Source organism: Excalfactoria chinensis, chromosome 8, assembly GCF_039878825.1.
Source record: "Excalfactoria chinensis isolate bCotChi1 chromosome 8, bCotChi1.hap2, whole genome shotgun sequence".
NCBI lineage: Eukaryota > Metazoa > Chordata > Aves > Galliformes > Phasianidae > Excalfactoria > Excalfactoria chinensis.
In genome coordinates this window covers 449,381-468,297 of record NC_092832.1, presented here as the reverse complement: position 1 = coordinate 468,297, position 18,917 = coordinate 449,381, and the positions used below count along the sequence as shown (strand labels likewise).

Genomic DNA, 18,917 nt, shown 5'->3' with positions numbered 1-18,917 from the left:
TTTTTTGCAGACATTTTACTCAACAGTGGAAAATAAAACATTTATAATGACTTTGAAATATTAAGAACAAGACAAAATAAGGGACTAATCCTTAAACAGGTGAAAATGAAGAGAAGTAGGGTTGCATCACATCCAAGCTAGTCAAGTCACATATTTAGTGAACTTACAACAACATTGTCCAAAATGAGGTCTCCACCTGGCACAGTCTTGTATTTTCCCGCTATCTCTGCTAACAGTGTATCGTCCTTCTTCCAGTTTATTACTGGTGTTGGAATTCCATCTGCCACACAGGCCAGAACAGCACGGGAATCCTCCACAACCGTGTAATGTGCCTCCGTACTGTGAATCTTGGGTGGAGCTATAAAAAGAATATGTATGCACTTAAATAAACATTTTTAAAGTTCCTTCTGTAAAAACATACAATATTGGATTGAAGAGACTTGGATCTTCTTTACTGTTTCTTGTATCCACCAATGACTTCCCATTAAGCATGCAACAGAGCATGTGAAATACATGCTATAAAGAAGAAACTGACTTAAAGGAAAGTAATGCTGCTCCTGAGTTTGACTGTCTGATACTACAAACCAATAAAATTCACACATTAAGTAGCACTATTTTCCTGAGCTTCTCCATTACATCCCAGCTCCTCACCCTCCACAGGTCCATACTGTCACAGTACACTTTGTTTCCATATAGCCCTACTCACTCTGCACAACAAGTTCCATGCTGGAACTTCTGGACCCTGCCACATTTGCAGCTATGCATGTGTAATGGCCCGTGTCACCAGGCTGCACAAACACAATCTGCAGTGCCCCAGTGCTAAGGATTCTTCTTCTCATGGATTCCGTTACTTGCTGGCCATCTTTATGCCAACTGATCTCTGGCCCAGGGTTGCCTTTGGCATCACACTGTAGAGTGACAGATTGATCAACAGGAACAACATACTTCTTCGGGTGGGACTTGATGACAGGAGGGACTGAAAAAGGATTACAAAAATTTAGAGAAGATAGAGATGACGTAAGAAACATGGATTTCTCAATGAAAACAAGCCTAAAAGCATACATTGATCCTAAAGTAGACAACTAAAGGGAATAAACCTCCTGGGCTCTACTTCATGTCACATCACATAGGAAAGCACTAGGACAAGTTATGTTGCTTATTTTTTTTTTTGCAAACAGAAAACATGCACGAATTTCTTGTCTATAAATTGCTACCAGAGTTTAGAATTTGATTTACCTTGAACTTTCAGTTTGATTTTCCCTAGAGCAGTGCCAGCTGGATTTTGAGCAACACATGTATAAGTGCCAGCATCTTCAACAGCTGATTCTGTAATCTGTAAACTGCCATTGGGAAGAACTGTGTAACCGTTTCCTGAAACAAATGTAACCAAAGAATGGATTTCATTTTTTCTTTTTAAAAGAATAAATTTGGACATTCAGAAAACTGAGAGAAAGTTTCTGAGTTCCAGCAAATTGGGTTGAATTACAGACTGTAAGAGGATACCTGTTGACATTATACTGATACCCTCCTTTTGCCACATTATTATGGGTTGAGGTGTTCCCACTGCTTCACATGGTAACAGAACGGGATTGTTCACAACGACATCCAGCATCCCTGGCTGAATTTGGATAATGGGTGGTTCTGTGGAACAAAATGAAAGGCAAAATGTCAACTGGTAAACTTTCAAGGCTAGAAAATACAGAAGACATTCTATATTCTGCCATCCTTATAGAGAGCTCAGTGGAAGTGCTCTTCTACTGACAGTCCAGTCTGTGCTCATCTTTACTCTGTGGCACAACCACATATTATGCAAGCAAAGTTATCTTACAGAATGCATTTTCTTTTCCCACCTTACCCTGAACGTGAAGAGTGGTGTGCTTATGAGCAGAACCAGCTGTGTTCCGTGCCACACAGGTGTACCGACCTGCATGTGCTAACTGAACAGCAGGAATTTCAACAGCACCTACAGCAGAAAGAGAGCGCATTACATCACATGGCAGTACCCTGCATCCATGGAGAATCTCCTGCAGCACTCACCTTAAGGGGTCTATATTTTTATTCTAAATAAAGAAATGTTTTTGTTGGTTTTTTTTTTGTTTGTTTGTTTGTTTTTGAGGAGTTATTTGTATCTAATTAATTACTTCTGGATGTGCATAATCAATCCCTTTCTTTAGTTTTCTGTATCTGGACTCCAGCCTTGCACAGTACCTGAAGGGAGAATTCTGTAGCCATCTCCTCTAGGAAGTAACTTTATGCCATTTTTGGTCCAATGAACTGAAGGAACAGGAACCCCCGAGGCAGTGCAGGAAATTACTACCGGAGATAGCTTTGTTACCAAGAGATCTGTGGCTTCATCAGCTATGGATGGGGGAACTAAAAACAAAGATCAGTGTTGTTAGTCCATTTTCATTTGTTATGAATTCTAGAAAGAAATCTTATCTTTCTTAGGAATACCAAAGACTTAAGGATATCATAAAATAAACAAAATCTCATCTTAGCATTGGTATATCCTAAAGAAATTCTAGGTCCCATACACCTTTAAAAGTGATATCCCCTCTACCTTGAACAGTGAGCTCAACTGCTCTTTGATCTTCTCCTGCATCATTTGACACAAAGCATTCATAGACAGCAGTGTCATCCAAAGTTGGAGAAATGATTACTAAGGAACCTGAAGACAGAAGTCTGAACAAAGAAAAAAGAAGAAAGTAAAAGCCAGTAAAATACTTATTCAGAGTCATAGCTAAAATACTCAAAATATTAGCTTCTGGGGTCCTATTTACACTATTCTTTCAGGGTGCTCATTATAGCCATCATGAAAGTATATGCTATTGATGGATTTAGGAAAGGGAAGAATCATTAGGCAGATTGGACTCACAGGGAGAATTTAAGCTGCTTCTCTAAGGGTGGAAAACAATCCCTAAATAAGACTGGGAATGTCTATTCTTCATTCCTGCCACCACGAAGATGACAATTACGACATCTAAATCCCCTTTATACACCGTAGGGCTTGAATCAGCATTCTCTACACATTCAGTGACCAGAAGAGAAGAACACTGGACAACGCACAGGCAAAGTTAACTGCAGCAGGAGAAGTGTGGAGAATTGAATCAGTAGGACTTCATCTGTCTATGAACCAGAGTGCCTTAAATTTAGCTAGAGGCAGGATACCAGCCTTGAAATCTTAATCATCTGTGTTGACGTGGCAGATCTCGCATTGCTAGAGAAAACAAAAAGCAGGGCAGAGCCCCTTGAGGCATAATGAGAACTTTCAGTAACAGCAAATCCACTCTCATCCAAAGGAGAGTTTCTGTGCCACACAAAGCTCTCACCTTCCCCAGCAGTAGCTGTGGCCATTCAGCTGTGGACCTTAGAAGACAAGAACATTGTGTGTTGCGTAACTGTTGAAATGTCATTCAGCTGATGACAGAATTCATGTTTTATTATAGGGCTAGAAAACCAATACAAACTTTCTGTTATGAGCAAAGCAAAAATCAGACTGGAAGTTTTCCCAGAGTATGGGATGAAAAAGAGGAGACTGAAGCATAGCTGTCACCACCTTCAAATACAGATCATAGTATCATAGTATCGTGCGAGTTGGAAGGGACCTTAGAGATCATTGAGTCCAACTCCCGGGATTCGAGACCTTCTGTGTAGCAGAGCAGCATTTCTGCCACTTGCGCCACAGGGGGGATTTGAACCCCGGGCCTCTGGTGTTGCAAGCAGCAATTCTACCACTGCGCCACCAGAGGCACACAAGATGATTTAATTAAAGTAAAAAAAGAACATATCTGATTTGACTGTTTTTTCTTCCTTACCCTAAAGTCAGCATATTGGAAAGCGAGTACAATTTATCTTACTGAAGAAGCACATAAATCCAGGTGAATCCTGGGGAGGGGCTGGAGAGGTTTGGTAATGAACTTTTCTTGCACAAGTTGGAGCCTAGTTCCTCCTTACATTCTCACTGCTTTTTATTGCATTAGGATTGAATTGAACCTTCAACTAGGTATAAATATAATGTATTTCCTCACTGAGGCTCCTCCACACTGCCACAGCAATGCAAAGTGGGTTTACTGTTGGTCTCCACCAGGAAAACAAGAGCAATAAGGCTGGGATCAGTTGCATGAGCATTGGGGCATCTCATGTCTACAGAATTTATTCCACTCTCAAATCAAAGAATCACAGATCACAGAAACACAGATGTCAGTGCGCTCTGGCAGCTTGGAAAGCAAATGGGATCCTGGGCTCCATCAGGAGAGGGGTGGTCAGCAGGGATAGGGAGGTGATTGTCCCTCTCTACTCAGCCCTTGTGAGGTCCCATCTGGCGTACTGTGTCCAGGTGTGGAGCCCTCAGTACAAGAAAGACATAGAGATTTTGGACAGGGTCCAGAGGAGGGCCATGAAGATGATCAGGGGGCTGGAGCACCTCCCCTATGAGGACAGGCTGAGGGAGTTAGGCTTGTTCAGCCTGGAGAAGAGAAGGCTGCGGAGTGACCTCATTGCAGCCTTTCAATACCTGAAGGGAACCTACACCCAGGAGGGGAGTAAACTCTTTGAAAGGGATGACAATAGCAGGACTAGGGGAAATGGATCCAAGTTGAAGGAGGGAAGATTTAGATTGGATGTTAGGGGGAAGTTCTTTACTAGGAGAGTGGTTAGGTCCTGGAACAGGCTGCCCAGGGAGGTTGTGGATGCCCCGTCCTTGGAGGTGTTCAAGGCCAGGTTGGACGGGGCCCTGGGCAACCTGATCTAGTAAATGTGTATGTCTGGTGGCCCTGCTAGGCAGGGGGGCTGGAACTACATGATCCTTGAGGTCCCTTCCAACCCGGGTCATTCTGTGATTCTGTGAAAATACTTCCTTTTCTCCTCAGGTAATCAGACAACAAATTGTGTTGGCTATATTAAATTACATTTATGTGTGAATAGTTATTAAGGTGCCAAGTTAATCCCCATGAATTTTAAACCCACAGTGAAACGAAAACATCCCTCACCTGTAAGTATTCTGGTTCTGGTCAAGACTAAGCAGATGCCCATTCTTTTTCCAGCTAACTGCTGGCCTGGGGATTCCAGTGGCTTCGCAGGGCAGAGTGGTCTGCACATTTACAGTAACTGTAAAATTAGTACGTCCAGAAGCAATACTTGGAGGAACTAAGGACAAACAAAGACTAATTATTCACAATAATTGCACACATGCTCACATACCTACATACAGAGCTGCACTGCCTGAACACATTTACTTAATTATTATAAATAGAGTAATTTGGTGGCAATGAACCTACTAAACATGAAGCACTGGATGTGTTGAGTCTATTTCCATATGGCGTGCACACAACAGGTAACAAGGAAAAATTAAAAAATTATTTTCTTTTTATAAATGTTTGCATTGTGTTCCTAAGGCTGTAAATTCCCATTTAAAAAAACAAAAACAAACAAACAAACAAAAAAAACAAAACAAAAAAAAAAAAAAAAACACCTAAACAAAACCAACACACACAGTAACTGAAAAAGGGCAAAACTTCCAAGCATATCAGACTGAACAAGAAAAAATGATACAAAAGTGCTTCAGATTTGAGAAAACGTATATTTATCTAAAACCAAAACTTTTACCAAGGACTTGCAGATCAATTTGTTTGTGCTCGGTGCCGGCTGCATTAGTTGCCATACACATGTATCTTCCTGTGTCAGTAACATGTACTGAGTGGATTTGTAGAGATCCATCCTCTAATATGGAATATCTGAAACAAAGGCACATTGTTTTTCCCCCACTACCCAACCAACAGAACCATTAGCTACCCTGACAGGACAGAAGACACAGGATGACATAGGTTGCACAATAGTCTCAACATGCGGTGTCTAATTTGGGCACATACAGTTTCCTCATTTACTGCACCTATCATGATTTCACTCTTTTCCAGAACATCTCTTTTCCAGAGAAGTTATAAAATCAAATTGACACAGTGCTTCTATATACATGATGACGGATTTGCAGATGTCTAGAACACCTTTTTTATTTACATTCATTTAATCTAAAAAACCAAAAGAAAACAAAAACCAAACCAAAACAAAAAATTGTATATTTTATTTTTTCTTTGAAATACAATTGAATTCTCAAGCATTTGCTCAGTTCTAGAAAATGCCTAGCTATTTCCCCCCCCAAACAATCAGAAGACAGGAATCATTTACTGATGGTTAGCCCATACATATTAAGTTTTACCCATATCAGAAATTACAAAGGATACTCAAGAATCTTTTGGTCTGGATGACCAACTTAGCTTCATCATAAAAAATTCAGATATAAAAAAAGTAAATATCTTCCATATTGTTCAAATTTCTTTTTCCTCTCCTCTCCTCTCCTCTCCTCTCCTCTCCCTTCCCTTCCTTTTTTTTTAAACAACCAAAGAATGACATCCTTAGTACTGCTACATTTCCATAGAATGGCTTCTCCAAATCACTATTTTTTTCATATTTGGGTCTATTTGAAATGACAGTATTAACAGCAATTCTGAGCTGTGAAACCAAAACTCATTTACAAGTCTTACATGTCTAATTATGCTTTCTGTACCTGGTGTATTCTTAAAAATCTGGGAAGAATACTTATTTTGACTACAGAACAATACCTTGTGTTGTTTCCATTAAAAACAGCCCCATCTTTCCTCCATGCAATTCTGGGGGTTGGTACTCCTTTTGCAGTACACTCCAAAACAGCAGATGTGTTTAAAAGGACAACAGTAGTCTGAGGGCCACTTTGGATTGTTGGAGCCTCTGTCAAGGGAAAATCCCAGGTGCTATCAGAAAAAGAACTTTTAGGCTGCACTAATTGAAACGGGACACATGTAAGCAGATGCAGTAATGGGGAAACTTACAGCCTTAAGTTTCTTACCATTTTGTCTAGTACAGGGTATTTGCTATGATTCAAAATGAGATAAAAAACACAAAATCTGTCTTAAATGCATTGTAAATATCATTTTAGCTAGTTACTGCAAGGATTATCATATAGCTAAAATTGCCAAAGAGTTTATGACATTTAATTCAGCAAAATAAGACTGTGAAATTATATCCTTCCTGTAATTTAATTAAGGAGAAGCAAGAATTTTAAGTGGACAGTGAATGACAACCTTGGAGGGACTCAGTGTCATGCAAGTTTATATGACTGAGCTATTAACAGAAAACGTTTGTCTTTAGTGTGAGAACAGAACTGTTTCTCACCAGTCTACAGTTGAGAAAATAAACAGGTTTACAATGAAATTCAAGAAGTACAACAGGCTTACTGCAATGGAAGTCAGGAATTGGGATACACAAGGCCCTCCAAACCCTATGTTCCTACCATTGCCTGCTTGTAGATTCAGAAAAGCCACAGTTTTCAAGTAACTTGAAAAACTGGTGATGAAACCTGCAAGCCCACCAAGATACCAGTGAAATGCTTTAATAATTTGTATAAATTTGTCAAGGAGCATTTCTTAGTCTTGTATCTGCATGTTCAGTCTGGACATATTCTGCCTCTGAACCAGGATCACAGAATCGCAGGGGTTGGAAAGGACCTCAAGAGATCAAGTCCAACCCTCTTGCTAAAGCAGGATGTGTAGCAGGAACATAACCAGCCAAAGAGGGAGCCGTGGTGGGTCTACATCTGGTCCCCCAGTGAGGGGGACAGTTGTGAACTGGGATGGCGACACACACGAGGTAACTAACACACCTGGTCCCATAGTTCAGATACAGACTATGTGGCCAGCGCTTGGTTAAAAAACAGACTTCTAATGCTTCCTTCCCATTTAAGCCCCAGCAGAAATACCATGCAAAGAGCAGAATGCACAAGAATGGATCCATGATTTTACCATGCACTGCCAGCATGAACTCCCTGGTCATTTTTCCTGCAATATTACTTGCCACACACATATAGTTTGCTGTATCACCGAGGTCAGCATTATTGATTTGCATGTATCGCCCACTGGATAGGATTCGAATTCGAGGAGTTCCCTAAAGGGAAAAGAGAGAGAGTCAGATGGATTTAATTTTACTGTTGTTCTCTTTCTAAAGATTGAGTGTTTTTTTTTGGTGCAGAGTAAGAGTAGCTATGAAAGACAGCCAAAGTTAATTCAGGGGACAGAATTAACTGTTAGCTTAGCTGTGAAGATAATAGGATAAACCAAGTTCTAAGACATTACCATTGCTTAGTGGTTCCAACTTGAAAACCCTTCTGGGACTTCTGCTCAATAAGATGGCTTTTAGAAAAGGAATAACAAATAGCAAATTTCCCCAGAATCTATGCATGATACAAGGAGGAAAAACACCAGTCTCCCTACACTGTTCTTTTAATTTTATAGTCTTGACCAGACAGGATACAGCATAAAACTTGCCTAAGTTTACTAGATAGCATTTTTGGATTGAAGAGCATGACTCTTTTAAGTACTACAATGACCCTAAAGCAGCTGGTCAGTAGCCAATTGGAAATCAAAGCTTTTTTTTTTCTTTTCTTTTTTTTTTTTTTTTTTTTAAACCACAACTAAATTGGATCAGAACTGAATGAACAACTGACAGTAATACCAAATACACATGCTCAAAAACCTGACTGGATTAAAAAGACAGTTTAAAAAAAAGAAAATGAAGAAAGAAACAAAAAACAAACATGAATGTTGGATAACATTCAAAGCTGACATTCCCATCTACTCTTTGGCTTGGAGACCTGTAGACAGCAACCACCACATAGAAGTAAAATATCTCCAGTTCTGCACTGCTTTGCACTACCATCCAAGTGCTCTGGTCTCACACCAGGAATCAGCAGTGCTGGTCTCACAGGTGAAATGATACAAATACAAGTTCAGCAATTCTTACAGTGTCTAGATAAAGACAGATTAGGTCAAGACACTACTTATTTTAGTAATACTCGATGTATATTTCCAAATCAATGAAGAGTGCAAGGACTATGACCACCAAAGCTATTCCAAGCTAGATCTTTCTAGAGTTCTGTTAGAGCAGGCAATGGTGCTGCACAACTATGCTATTGAATACAGCAAGGTTCTAGTGTTGACATCATACATAGCAGAAGACCAGAAAAAACAAACAAAAAAACAGGAGGAAAGACACTCTTCATTACAAGGCTATTTCAAAAAGCAGTGGTAACTTAAATTGAAGCAACGTAGTCTGGAAAGTTGACTACCTCCAATCAGCTTTTGTTTCTGTGAAACCTCACTGTTTCCAAGGTAAGGGGTATCACGTGCCATATACGCATCCATAGAGCACCTCTCTTCCCATATCCAGGGACAATTCTTTCCCAGGTGCTTACTAACAGTAGCTTATTACACTTCTTTGAGGTTAAGAAAACAGTAAAGCATTCAAGGAGGACACTAATGCTTTCTTGATATTTGGAGTATCATATTTATACAAGCTCAGCTGAAGGATGGTAGTGAACAAAATAATACTTCATTTGCTACATAAAGTACAACTGGTAAATTAGGAGGCCCACATCTGGACAAAATTTATAACAGCATTACTTTCAAGATTACTGTCAGAGAAGAGCTCATTGTACAAACAGAATGCCCTTATACTGTTATAAAACAAAAGGTAGGAAATCAGACCAACTGCATAACCAAGATGCCTCAGTCTTCACAAATGGACACAAATCTCTGAAGCGACAGATCTAATGTTACGTAAGTTAAACCCCAGGTGTTCAGCTAAATATCTAGGTCTATAATAGTGCTGCTAAACCACTTTATTTCTGGTATTTCTAAAAGTGATTCCTTTCCACAATTTATTTTAGCGAAGATGTAGAATTTTAATAAAAACTTCAAGTACTGCTTACAATACTATTGCTTTTCAAGAAAGACTGAGATAGAAGTATTCATGTTTAACTTCCAGGCCTTGTTTGAACTTGTATACACAAAAAAAGTCTGTACCCAGCAATCGAGGGAAAAGCACATCTCTTACACTTCTGTCTAGTTCTTATATAATATGCAAGGTAACATTCCCCAGCAGCACTTACTAAGATATAACTGCTCACCTTATTCTCACTTCTCCCACAAATATTTAATTCTTCTAAGTTTACAATAGTGAAAGAGCCCGAGGAATGGGCTCTCACAGGTACTGCACAGAAGCAGGCTTTTGAACGAAGACTACTGATGAACTACAACTATAGGAGACATATGAGTTACATATTATGAATTAAGAAGAATTTTCTCCTTATTCATAAATTAAGACTGACAGAGGGAAAATTACATTGAATTAATAATAACTGAATTTAAATTGAGCTGTTGGAAAGAATCTGTTTCCTGAGTGATCCTAAGGAAGATAATAAATAATTAAAAAAAAAAAAAACAAAAACAAACACCACCTTTCTGCTGAAACTGTGCTAATCTTGCTAGTTATCTTTCAGCCACCAAGGACTCTATGCCTTGCATGACAGTACTTCGAAGTATGAGTGAAAGAGATGCATTTGATACAAAACTGTGTTCGTTAGTAATACATTCTGCTTTTCTTGTTTTCCATTTATTTATCTATTTATTTATTTATTTATTTATTTTCCCTCCAACATAAAGAATTGTAATTCCTTCCTAAATGTGACTAGAATATGAGGATGCATAATATACCCAAAGGAAACATATAATGTAGTCTTTTCTCAGCTACCTTTCCTGGGAAGCCATTCAGGAAGTATACCGAAGGCTTCTAGGATTGTTCAGAGGATCCAGAAGGAGCAAGGGATCCCCCTAAAGGAAGAAAGAACAAGTAACAGTGGGATGGCCACTTCACATGCTTACTAGCTTCAGGTACTCATTTAAGACTAACTGCATGAGAGGGCAACTCAGCTAGAATTTGAGGAACTGTAACTTGACTGCACTGGAGGAGCAAGAGAGTACAGTAAGAAACCTCAAGCACTGTGTGCAAAAAACAAAAGGAGCAACAGACTAACACAAATAGTGTAACTGCTAATACCTCTAGAAGTTTCCCATTTTTAAGCCATGAGATTGTCGGAGGTGGTACAGCATCTGACTTGCATTCCAGTATAACTTGCCTGTTCCGCAATACAGTGAGGTCCTGCAGACCACTGGTACCAGAAATATTAGGAGGAACTGTTAGGAAAAGGAAGGAAAATAAACACCATGGTTATGAACTATCATTAAAACCATATTTTAAAAAATCATTTTACTTCTCAATATTTAAAACAAAGGAAAAGCTACAGTGCCACAATTTAGTACTACTTTACAATATCTTACACTTGTTTAACTGGTGAAACTGTTTCTTAAGTCACATACTGGAAACTACTGTGACAGAAATTAAAATCAATTCTCAGCAAGGGCATTAGCATCAAAGCCAGACCACAGAAATTCCACAAATTCTTCATCATGGAACATGGCAGTTACAACCCTCAAGAAGAAACAGGAAGCATAGTGTAAAACTGCAGAAGTTCTGTTTATACTACCTTTACTGACATTACATTTAATGTATTCTAAATATATATACACTTTTCTACTGAAGTGGTAAGATATTAGGTATCACTATACTTCATACTTTTTTGTAAGTACAATAAATTCATTTCAGCTGAACAAAGATGCAGAACACAAATATCTATAACCTATTCACAACAGAAGGTGTGAACTGCATCAGGTGGAACTTTCCCTTTTTAATGCACGTCAATGGAGTTGACCTTATTCAGAAATGTTAATTATCATATAGTACAATATAACTTTCTCAAAACACGTAATTAAAGATGTAAGCTGTTAAATGTGATGCACTCCAGCTCTGTAGTTTACAGTTTAATTTAGGAAAGAAATATTCCTCAAACTTACCATGCACTCTTACTAAATATTCCTTATCATCATCCCCTGCTGGGCTAAATGCCAAGCATGTGTATCGTCCTGCATCCTCAACCTGGAAACACAGGGAAAGTTTCAGTAAGAGTTCCAGCATACGGGAACAATTCAGAAAAGCAGTAAAATATAAACACTGAAGCAACAGTAATAGTTAAAAGTAAAGACAACGGATAAGGAAAGCCTGAGAAGAAATGAGAAAAGTTCTTAGAATCACAAAACTGACTCCTTGGGTTTGGCCTGGGAGGAACCTTAAAGCCCATTCGGTTCCAACACCCTGCTGTAGGCTGGAGCATAGTTCTGGGAAACTTGCACCTCTTACCACCATGGTATTATGCAGACATGACTTAGGAGTGGAAAGACTATAATCTCTGAGGATAATGCACTTCCAGCAAATTCATTATCTCTGTGATACTTTCTGCAACACACAATCCATGAACATGGAAGTTGCTATAGGTATCCATCTACACAAGAGTAAATTCTGGGTAGTAAGGAAGCCTTTTTATACACACATCCATAGTCCAAATGTTACAGCATAATGTTATGCTTTCTCTTTCCTGTAAGCTTCTCATTACAAAGACAAACTTGACAAACAAAACCAGTAGCAGATTGTTTGTCCATCTTCCTGAGCCACATCCCCCTTGTATTTGGTGACATCCAGTCTGGCTATAGTAATTCTGTACAGGTTATTTTTCCATGGACCTTTTTATTGTCTGAAAGAATCTGAAAACGTTTGTATCATCTTCAGTTATTTTTAACTTTCACACAGATTACAGCAAAGACAGTTTTTTTTTTTTTCTCTGCAATCTATGGCTTATGCATGTGAAAAGCAAATGGGTATCAGGCAAATCTGAGGTAGTAGAAAGAGGAGAAACATTGAGGAGGAACTATAAAATAACAAAATGTCATGGTTTTGTAATGTTGCTGTCAATATTCCACATCATAACATCATGTGCAGCATGGATCATTAAAAAGTTCATACTCCAGTTCTGTGGAATAACAACGTCCTGAATACTCAGCTCTCAGAAGAAAACTACGTATCCCAGAGGACTTCATGGTCAGAGATAAGTCACGGGAGGAGGACATATATAATCTCGCTCCCAGCCTGGAACTCTCTCTCTCAAACTCTTGGAGAGTGGGAAGCGTTCCAGCCGTGTCGCCTAGAGTTCACAGTAAGCCCCTCGGTTTTCGGGGACTCTCTCTGTTTTGTTCAATTTATTAGCCTCAATCGTATTGTATTATACTGTGTTATCTTGTACTCCGATATCATATTTAGTAAAATAAGTTTTCCTCCTTAGATTGCTGCCGCTGTTCTCTTTTCCCATTCCCCTTTTCCCTTTCAGGCCGGGGGCCCTACAGGCTGCCCCCTGTCACAGGCACAGGTAAATCTAGGTAACCCATGACAGATGGCTAGAAGTGTGTTTCTGAATAGGACACTTGGTGAGAGTAGCAGTAGCAGAACACTGCATGCAGGAAGACGTGGCCAGTAGATCTAGGTAACCCATGACACAAAAGAAAAGCAAGTAATAGTAACAAGGGTCAAACAGGCAGGAAATGAACATAAATAGGCTGTAGATGCACATTATAATATATACGTAATTAGATTTTAACAGATATGTAAGATAACATAATACATTATGTAATCTTACAACAGATTATAGATAAAACCAGAAATAAACACAAAAAAGGCACAAGTCCCTAGCCTTGACTGTTCAGCTTTCTATGAAGAAGGATGAACAAATAAAGAAGTTTCAGAACTCTAAAATGAACTTGAATAATGCTCAGAAGAGGCAGAAATGCTAGGTCACTCTTAACCCATAGTACTACCACTTTTTCTGAATAAAAAAAATTCAAGGCAAGGCTTGAGAAGTGCATCCTCTCTAACTGCACATTCATGAGAGCTTTATAGAGGTTTCAGGACCTCTGTTAGGATGGTCCTAACAGCAGGCAATTCCGGATGCTTCTCTAGAGTTAGCAATTTGAGACTACTTTGAAAAAGTTGTTTCACCTGAGCACTGGTTATTCGAAGCCCTTCTCTTATGACACGAATGTTGTTATTCTGCAGCAGCGGGCGCCCATCCTTCATCCATGATATTTTGGGGATTGGAATGCCAGTAGAGATGCAAAGAAGCTCAAGGGGGTTGTTGACAATCACGGAGAGCTCTTCCAATTGATCTGAACCATTGATTTGAGGTGGTTCTATGGAAGGAAAATAAATCAAACCTAACCCACAGACCTGTAGTTGGTTAGTAGTATTAGTCTGCACTAGTACTATTTCTGGCTGTTACTAGTACAATTCCTGGCTACTACTCATGGGATTTCCATCTGTCTCTTTCCAGTAACCTGCATATTATGTGAATTAGTATTAGAATTATATTAAATTAGAATTTAGAAATTGCTTTAATAATCTCAGGTAAAAAACTTTATTACACAGTATCAGTGAAGATTTTTATTAGCCCTTTTGCTGTTGTACATTCAGTTACACCTTTAGCTTTGTTATCAACTTGTCAAGAAGAATTTCTACCAGCCAATATTTAATCAGATTACTTTCTACACTGGTTTACTATTAATTAGAATTTTTTGGTACTCCTGAAATCTTGGGTAAAAATACATACTATTTTACATGTTAGTTATCTTCCATTTCCTTATTTCACTTCTTTCACACAAAAAATGTTCCTTGAAAATATTTTATCCCTTGAGATTTTTAAATAGTAGATACACATCTACTGCCCACATTTTGTTCAACTGACAGGTAAACACCTACCCAATACTTTTAGGGAAAAGTGCTTGCTGACATCTCCTGCTTTATTGGATGCTACACAGGTGTATTTGCTTATGTCACCAATCTCTGCTTTTACAAACTGAAGAACCATTCCTTGGTTACTTATAGTCTGGTGAGCTCCAAGGTTCAATGGATGTCCATTTTTAAACCAAGACACAGTAGGGGCAGGAGTGCCATCAGTAAAGCACTTTAGTGAAGCTGTACTGCCTTTTACTACAGTCACTTCCTCTGTTCCTCTTGCATTATCCAGGCTTGGTGGTACTGCAGAGAAACAAAGATCTGTTTCACACAGAGAATACAATAATAAAGATGACCAGCATGCAGCTTCATTTCTGCATCTCCTCACACCCCATAAGTTTATGTTGAGTGAATCAAAATTCACTCCAGGATTATACATGATCAGTCATTCTAAAAAACAAACAAACAAACAAACAAACAAACAAACAAAAAAAAAAAAACCACCACCAACAAAAAAAAACAACCCAACACGCTATGGGTTAATAAGGACTCTTCCAGGGTTAAAACAATCTCCATTAAAAACATATCTATACATTAGAAAGTAGATGTTTTTCTATTTAAGTCTGATACACTTTCATGGACATCTACAATTTTGCATTACTGTGAAAGAAAACTGAAGAACCGAGTAATAGATCCTTTAAATTGAGCATTTCAGAGAAACTCACCAAAAATTTGAAGGTTATAATGCTTGTTGTCCACTCCAGCTCTGCTAGATGCTACACAAGTGTACACACCAGCATCAGATATTTTCACTCGGAAAAGCCTAAGGAGAAAAATCAACTTAATTCAGCTATAAATGGAATACAGTATACACCATTATTACAGCACAGCTCTAGTCAAATCTCACTCTTGCTTCCAACAAATGCTATCAGAATTGTGCTAATACAGCAGAAGACCCAGGCAGCTTAGTTAAAATAAGTGAAAATGAACCTGAGGATTTGCCCAGCTGACAGTAGCCTGATCCGGGAGGAGACAGACAGAGGAAGGCCATTCTTTAGCCAGTTTATCTGTGGAGAGGGCGTTCCAGTAGCAGAACATTCAATATTTATGGAGGTGTCCAAAAGGGCAGTGAGGTCCTCTGGTTCACTTTTATTGTTGGTTATTGTTGGAGGAACTGCAGTGTGTAAATATTGAAAAGCAGGGTGTTAAGACTGGCTTTTAAAAATCACTCCACATATGCATTCTTGCCATGCTTGAAAGCCTAAGAAATGCTGCACTTAATGTCCCACAGGCATTCCAACCAGAAAAGACTCCCTTATTTTTTTAAACAGTAAAACCTCTAACAATAATAATAAGCAGTAATAAGTAGTAATTTTCATGATTAAAACCAGATATATAGTAGAATGATAATAGCACTCCCTTTCATTTGTTTGTTCAGGCTGTAGCAAAAGAGAGCTTTGGTCTCAGAACCTGAAGCTCATGAGGAAAGAAAAATTTTAGTAGGGAGCAAGTGGTCACGCATTAGAGGGGATCAGCTGAACCTCTTAAGAGCCAAATACAAGTTTACAGTTTGCTGCTTAAGATGTTTACTTCTGTAAACCTTCAATACAGTGAAAGCTAGAATTGTGTGGGAAGAAAGGTAATGTGTTAACTTCAGGACGTATAGGATGATAGTTTTCAAATACAGAAAACTTGAAAGTGACTGGTTAAATAATCTGAAAGTTAACCCTAACATAATACCAGTTTTGGCTGATACTTTGCTTGGTTTTGTAGTGTAAAAGCCTTTTGCCCTGGGAGCAAGAAGGGACTCACTATACAAATGCTCAAGCACATAAAGCTCCGCATTCTAGCCATCTTGGGGTCCCATCACACACCATGACAGTTGTAACGATAGAAGAGAACTTAAACTAATTATTGCTTGAGCCTCAGCCAATAAAAATGAGTCAAAACAGCTCCAAGTATTATATAGTGCCTTTCTGTCCCCAAAAGATCCAGTGGGGGTGGTTTGTTGTGTTGTTTTTTTTTAGTATGATTATATTTGAGGTCATCCCTTGCTGCTCTGGCTAAACTCAATTGATTCTGAGTCTCAGTGCACACCTGGGACCGACACTAACTCTTTCATGATAGTCACAGTACTTATACAATGGCCTAGGTTGAAAAGGACCACAATGATCATCTAATTTCAACCCCCCTGCTATGTGCAGGGTCACCAACCACTAGACCAGGAACACATTTTTCCTTATAAATAAATAAAACATCCATACAGTCGTCCAAGGATAAAGAATAACTATGTTGTCCTCTGTATATCTTTCTGTGTACAAAGAATTACATCCCAAACAATATCATTTTTCTTTTAAACTCTAAATAGGCAATTTTTCAGGATAGAGGAGAGCATAAACAATTTGTTTCCTGCCGTATTAATCATGTTTTACTGAAGTACTTTGACAAGAATTAATGCTGGTTAACTGATAAACAAAAAAAACAGTATGATGGTAAATGAGTCCCAAGAGCATCTCTACAAGAAAAATAAAAATCACCGCCAGCAGAATTCCTCTACTGTGAAATACACCAAAGGAACTCATTTCTATTTGTCTCAAAACATACCTAACAGTAATTTCAATCATTTCATCATTTGCAAAAAATCCTGTGTAATATACTGTGCTATGTACAGTACATGGAATTGTAAACAAACACACATAATATTACAGTGAAAACAGGCATTCATCTCTTGGCCCTTTCTTGGGAGTGCTTACAAAAATAGGATTATGAACCAAATTTCAGTTTTGTATCTGTGAAAACTCACCATATACAATCAAGCTGAAAATTTGCTCCTCTTCTCCTGCAGGATTGGTAGCCACACAAGTGTATTTTCCTGTATCAGAAGTGAGAGCTCTGAAGATATTTAATGTGCTGCCATCCGGAGCTACACTACAAAGAAGGTAATAAAACACCGAGTTTGTTTATGTATTACTATGATTAGGCAAATAAGCAGTCAATTTCATACATTTAAGACGATTCCCTTGATCTTCTTCGGAATTCCACTACAAAATCACTATTTTTTTTTGAAAACTATTATTATTAGAGATAGGTAGGAAGTTTATCTTAGATACATCCTATTCAACCATCCAAAATTTAATTCCAAACAGACTTTTGAAGAACCCATAATGAAAAGCATCAAGGTCTTTGTTCTCTAAAGGAACTTAACAAAGCTTACAGACCTTTATAAAATTTTATTAATCTGATGAACTTGTGGGAACTTATTAAATGAGAAAGATACCGATATTGTGTATTTCTTAGTACCACAAAAAATAGATGATAAACTAAACAGGCAGATGATGTTCTTAATCTGGCTAGCTCATGACTCAAGCTCTCTTTACACTCTCTTTTTAAGTGTGAAAAAAATAAAACTGTCATATTTCCCTTTACAGCCTTCAAGATTTAAATTCTACAAGAAGAGAATTCAGTGCCTACTGATTTTTTTACTTGCCTTATTCTTTTTAAGTCGTCACTAGAAACTGTTTTTCCATCTTTAAGCCACTGTAGAACAGGCGTTGGCACTCCAGTGGCGTTGCATACCAGCTGGATGCCTTCTCCCAAGAGGACACCAACCTCACTAGACATTTCAGAACCAACAATACTAGGAGGAACTAGGAATAAAGGATGGAGGGAAGAGTTATCAGCAAGAGATGTAACCTAAGCTATAAAAAGTTGCACTGCAGTAGCTTGGAAGTACTAGAACTTATTGTTTCTTCAACACAAAGTACAATATTTTCTAGAGAAGGTTTTGCAAAGATAAATTTAAAGCCAATTTCATCATTCCTAAAAGTCACTAATTTACAAAATTACAAAAAAGAATTATATTTACCATTACATTAAATATCTAGATACCTGTTCAAACAAGAATCACTAATGTACAATAATGTAAGGAAAAAATCTCAATTCACTAAATATCATGATACACTGTAAAAATTAAATGCTTCTTTAACTCCTGAGCACATGCTTAGTACACAGTCTAATGCTCTACTGCATGAGGACTGCTACATTGCCCTTAACAACCACATACTTACTCCATCCTAACCAGCAACTATTTTAGTCAGTTCTCCTACAGAAAAAGAAAGGCAGTCATGTTACCTGTCAAGACTAGTCCCACTGGTATGTTTTGAACACTTAAAGCAACTTAAATTTGAACAAACAAGCAAGTTAATATTCAATTCCTAAACTGGGGATAAATGGGCAGGCAAGCTGGGACACAAAAAAGCCAATATTCTCCAGTGAACAACTGTGACACTGAAACTTAGTTCTGTTTGTCCTATTGATCACTGCCTATGAACAGGCATATTTGGACCTGCTGACAAACTCGGCTCACAGTTCCTGCTCCTCTT

The 18,917-nt window shown here is 38.3% G+C and overlaps 1 protein-coding gene across 6 annotated transcripts in view; it reads right to left on the bottom strand.

Annotated features, from left to right (window-relative positions):
- The window catches only part of HMCN1 (hemicentin 1), a 183,331-nt gene that overhangs the window by 31,656 nt on the left and 132,758 nt on the right, over positions 1–18,917 (bottom strand). For all 6 annotated transcript variants that reach the window (XR_011904486.1, XM_072343169.1, XM_072343164.1 and 3 more), the window contains exons 64-82: positions 18,023–18,182; positions 17,339–17,463; positions 15,526–15,709; positions 15,261–15,358; positions 14,560–14,838; positions 13,804–13,994; positions 11,775–11,856; positions 10,921–11,057; positions 7,830–7,971; positions 6,615–6,759; positions 5,605–5,732; positions 4,989–5,145; positions 2,561–2,682; positions 2,209–2,373; positions 1,856–1,963; positions 1,504–1,641; positions 1,237–1,371; positions 707–976; positions 168–358 (exon numbers count right to left, since the gene is read on the bottom strand). Coding sequence is in view for 5 of the 6 variants with exons in the window: in XM_072343169.1 (XP_072199270.1) it covers positions 168–358; positions 707–976; positions 1,237–1,371; positions 1,504–1,641; positions 1,856–1,963; positions 2,209–2,373; positions 2,561–2,682; positions 4,989–5,145; positions 5,605–5,732; positions 6,615–6,759; positions 7,830–7,971; positions 10,921–11,057; positions 11,775–11,856; positions 13,804–13,994; positions 14,560–14,838; positions 15,261–15,358; positions 15,526–15,709; positions 17,339–17,463; positions 18,023–18,182 (2,957 nt within the window). In the remaining variant the exon portion in view is untranslated. The remainder of the gene's footprint in view (positions 1–167; positions 359–706; positions 977–1,236; positions 1,372–1,503; positions 1,642–1,855; positions 1,964–2,208; positions 2,374–2,560; positions 2,683–4,988; positions 5,146–5,604; positions 5,733–6,614; positions 6,760–7,829; positions 7,972–10,920; positions 11,058–11,774; positions 11,857–13,803; positions 13,995–14,559; positions 14,839–15,260; positions 15,359–15,525; positions 15,710–17,338; positions 17,464–18,022; positions 18,183–18,917) is intronic.